This window comes from Cucumis sativus, chromosome 4, assembly GCF_000004075.3.
Source record: "Cucumis sativus cultivar 9930 chromosome 4, Cucumber_9930_V3, whole genome shotgun sequence".
Taxonomy (NCBI): domain Eukaryota; kingdom Viridiplantae; phylum Streptophyta; class Magnoliopsida; order Cucurbitales; family Cucurbitaceae; genus Cucumis; species Cucumis sativus.
The window spans coordinates 6,413,204-6,416,524 of record NC_026658.2 but is presented as its reverse complement, the minus strand read 5'-3'; the positions used below and the strand labels follow the sequence as shown (position 1 = coordinate 6,416,524).

General features: G+C 31.0%; 1 protein-coding gene across 1 annotated transcript; it reads right to left on the bottom strand.

Moving 5' to 3' along the window:
• Positions 1 to 520: 520 nt before the first annotated feature.
• Positions 521 to 2,804, bottom strand: LOC101220655 (50S ribosomal protein L29, chloroplastic). The gene is made up of 2 exons (XM_004137142.3): positions 2,372 to 2,804; positions 521 to 961 (listed from the first exon to the last, which is right to left on the bottom strand). Exons 1-2 carry the CDS (start codon positions 2,705 to 2,707, stop codon positions 785 to 787), a joined length of 513 nt encoding a protein of 170 aa, XP_004137190.1. The 5' UTR covers positions 2,708 to 2,804; the 3' UTR covers positions 521 to 784.
• Between the last annotated feature and the right edge of the window lie 517 nt (positions 2,805 to 3,321).

The window sequence follows — 3,321 nt, the reverse complement described above, 5'->3', positions numbered from 1 at the left end:
ATGGAAGAAACGATCGAAATTGAATTACGAAGAAGACGATATCTTCCCCCGCGCTAGAATTTTGATATCAGACATTGCAAATAATGATATATTGTTATTTTTAATTATTAAATAATTCTATATTAAAAAAGATTTCATTTTATATTGAATTAATAAAATACTTCTAATCAATTTCCATAATAAATTTATACCTTAATTAATAGACTAAAGAAGGAAGTTGTTATTTACATCCTTAATTTGAAATCATTTAAATTCAATTTCAAAAATTATAAACTATATATAAAATAATTATTATAAGTTTATAAATGTCTTAAAAATTTATTTTGTTATGAAAGTCGTAAATATTGTAATGTTCTGTTATGTTTATGAAAATTTTACTATAAATTATCATTTTTAGTAATTTGATAATTTTAAAATACTTTTGTTATCGAATATAATGATTGAAAATCAATTTTAAATATATGAATAGTTACCGAACATAAATTTGATTGTTTGAAAATTAATCTTACAAAATCAAATGTATCACTTCCAAACAAACATACTCTTGGCATGTCAAAATCACTCTTAAACATATCCTTCCCTAAATTTAAATTAAGGAATGAAAGTATATAGATTCAACATGATCCACTCGAAATCTATTTCCATTTGTCCATACGCTAAGTACAAGAATCAGAATGTTTAGGTTGGAAAAAAAATATTTTCTAAAGTGTTGTTTAAACAGCGTTCTCAATTCTCAACAACTTCAAACTCATAAAGATTGAATGAGAGCATGTATCTGATTAGATCAAGCAGATTTCTCAGCTTCTTCCGCTGCTGCTTCTTCCTCTCGCAACTTCTTCAGAGATGGAGGTGGTCTGACAACAATACTTTTCTTCCACTTTCTATCTAACTTTCTTGACAGCCTTTTGCCCACACCCTCTTCAATCTCTCTCTCTCGTCTTACTGTTAGCATCCGAGAAATCTATCGCCGGACAAACGACAATAAATGGTTAAAAATAGTGTCGAAAGGAAACTTGTTAGGCAAGTCCAAACATTGGATGTATTAGCTACGATGTTGCAGTCTGAAGGTATGTGAAGATAAACAAATACACTAAAGAGAGAAGACAATCAATATGTAATATAAACTTCCTAATTGTCCCACATTATCATACATCTGCATATATATCAGTCGGTTTACTGATAGGTAGGATTGTCAAGGCCAATTCCTATGTTCATGAACTCACCACTAATCTCTAAGAAGGCTTCACCTAGTTCAATCTCCGAGAAATTATTCAGTTAGACCATCAAAATGTAGGTGGTAGTTTTTCACCTTTAGATGCAGAGAGAGAAATAGTTCAAATTTATATCAAGTGGTTAATAGAGGATTGACCAATTATTAGATCCTCATTGAACAGTTATTATGAGACAACACATTGTGGCAGCTTCATTCAATAATCTTTAGGGTACTAAGTTAGATTATTCAATGGCTGGCCTTGGAGTACTAAGTTACCTAGTTGGAGGCTTTGAAACAATACGTTAGAGGGTCACTACAAACAACTCAAGATCTTATCGTGATCTCAAATCTGCATTTCTAACGACGTTTTGGTGTAAGAGTCAGGAGAAGGCTACATATGATCAAATGGCAAACTCTCTTTTATGCACTAAACATTGTGATGCTTCCAAGATCAGAATAGAATTAGCTTCTCTACATTAACCAAACTTCATAAAAGAAGACAAGTCATTCTAAACCCGAATGGAATTATGATTTCCATATTTATAGACTCATGCAAGCTTCAGACATTTTGGGAATCTTATACAAAATGTTAACATGAAGACATACAAAAGTTTCTAGCAGATGGTGCTCATTTTATCAAAAACGTAACTATTTAGAGTTAATCTTAGTTGAGTATGACGTTGTTAACGGTAGAAATCCCAATTTCAGTTACATTTTCTGATTCTAATTGGACCTCTACGTTCCAGAGCACATTCTAATTGGATCTAAAATGCAACGTTTGTAAAAATTCCCCAACATGGTGAAATACTGTTTTGGTAAATTTCTTTCGGTTGTGAACTCAAATCTGCATTCTAAGTTGATTCCCACAAACATATATGGCTCTAGAATCATTTTACCCAGTAGATTTTATTGATTCCCACACTTGTTCTCTTTTGATAGCAAACAATAGTCAATAATCTTAGGTCTCAACAACTACAAATCCCCATTACTAGACATTCAGCTCCAGAGTTTAATCCTACCAATACAACAGATAAGCAAAAAATGGGGAGGATTGGAGAGAGTAAAACGTATATGTATGAGACGAACATAACAGCCACATTTCTACTGAACTCAAAATTAATTAAGAATCAATCCATGAACAAGGGAAAAAAAAGGTACCCGTTTGCGCATGCGGCGGAATTCGCTAGACTTAAACTCATTGCGGGCTGATTTTTGAAGACGAAGCATAAGAAGTTCACCCTTAAGATCGATGACCTCTTCGTTTATTTCCTCAGTAGTTTTGGACCTGATATCCTTCAATTCGTCCTCCCTCTTGGCCATCATTACCACCGACGAATTTCGGCCTCTTCCAGTAGTTGCAGTTTTAGGAGGAAGGCGAAAGGAAAATGGGAAACGGATTTGAAGGGCATTGAAGGAGGATTTGGAAGTAGAATTAAGAAATTTTGAAGGGATAGGAAGGGTGGAAGGTAAAGAAGCAATTGAAAGGTTTATCATCTTCGAAGTTTGTAAGAGCGCTGTGGAATTGAAGAATAAGATAAGCTCCCAGTAGTTCTAATGTTATTTTTCGAGATCCTTTATTACCCTCTCTTGCCCCTAGTAATCCACCAGCTATCCACCACTATTTTCACACATATGATGATTTTGGAAAACAATCACAAAATAAATAAAAAACACACAGTGTAATTTGGAAAGAAAGGATAGAAATTAGAGGGGTTTAATTGTAAATTTAACCATTAAATTTAAATTAATTAAGTATATAAAACAATTTAAAAAATATTACAACTATTGTAAAATTTAAATTTGTCGAAAATAATAAATTTGGTAAAATATTTACAACATAAAACAAAATTTTAGATTATATTAATAAAAGACATTGAAAGACATTAAATGCTTCTACCAGTGGCATTGATAGACAATGATAAAATGTTATTAATTTCTATCATTAATAGAATTTAAAAAAAAAATTTGTATAGTAGGTAAATATTTTAGTTTATTTTACTAGATTTGAAAATGTTTCTTAAAAAACTTAATATTCAATATACATTTTAATTTTTTATTATGATTATTATGTTTTAATTTATGAACATTTTAATTCTTTTATTATGATT

Bases quoted from the DNA above. Each gene is read 5' to 3' on its own strand.
- LOC101220655 (XM_004137142.3), bottom strand. From the start codon at position 2,707: ATGATAAACCTTTCAATTGCTTCTTTACCTTCCACCCTTCCTATCCCT. The intron at 962-2,371 runs GTACCTTTTTTT...GTCCGGCGATAG, and splicing joins TCCGCCGCATGCGCAAACGG to ATTTCTCGGATGCTAACAGT.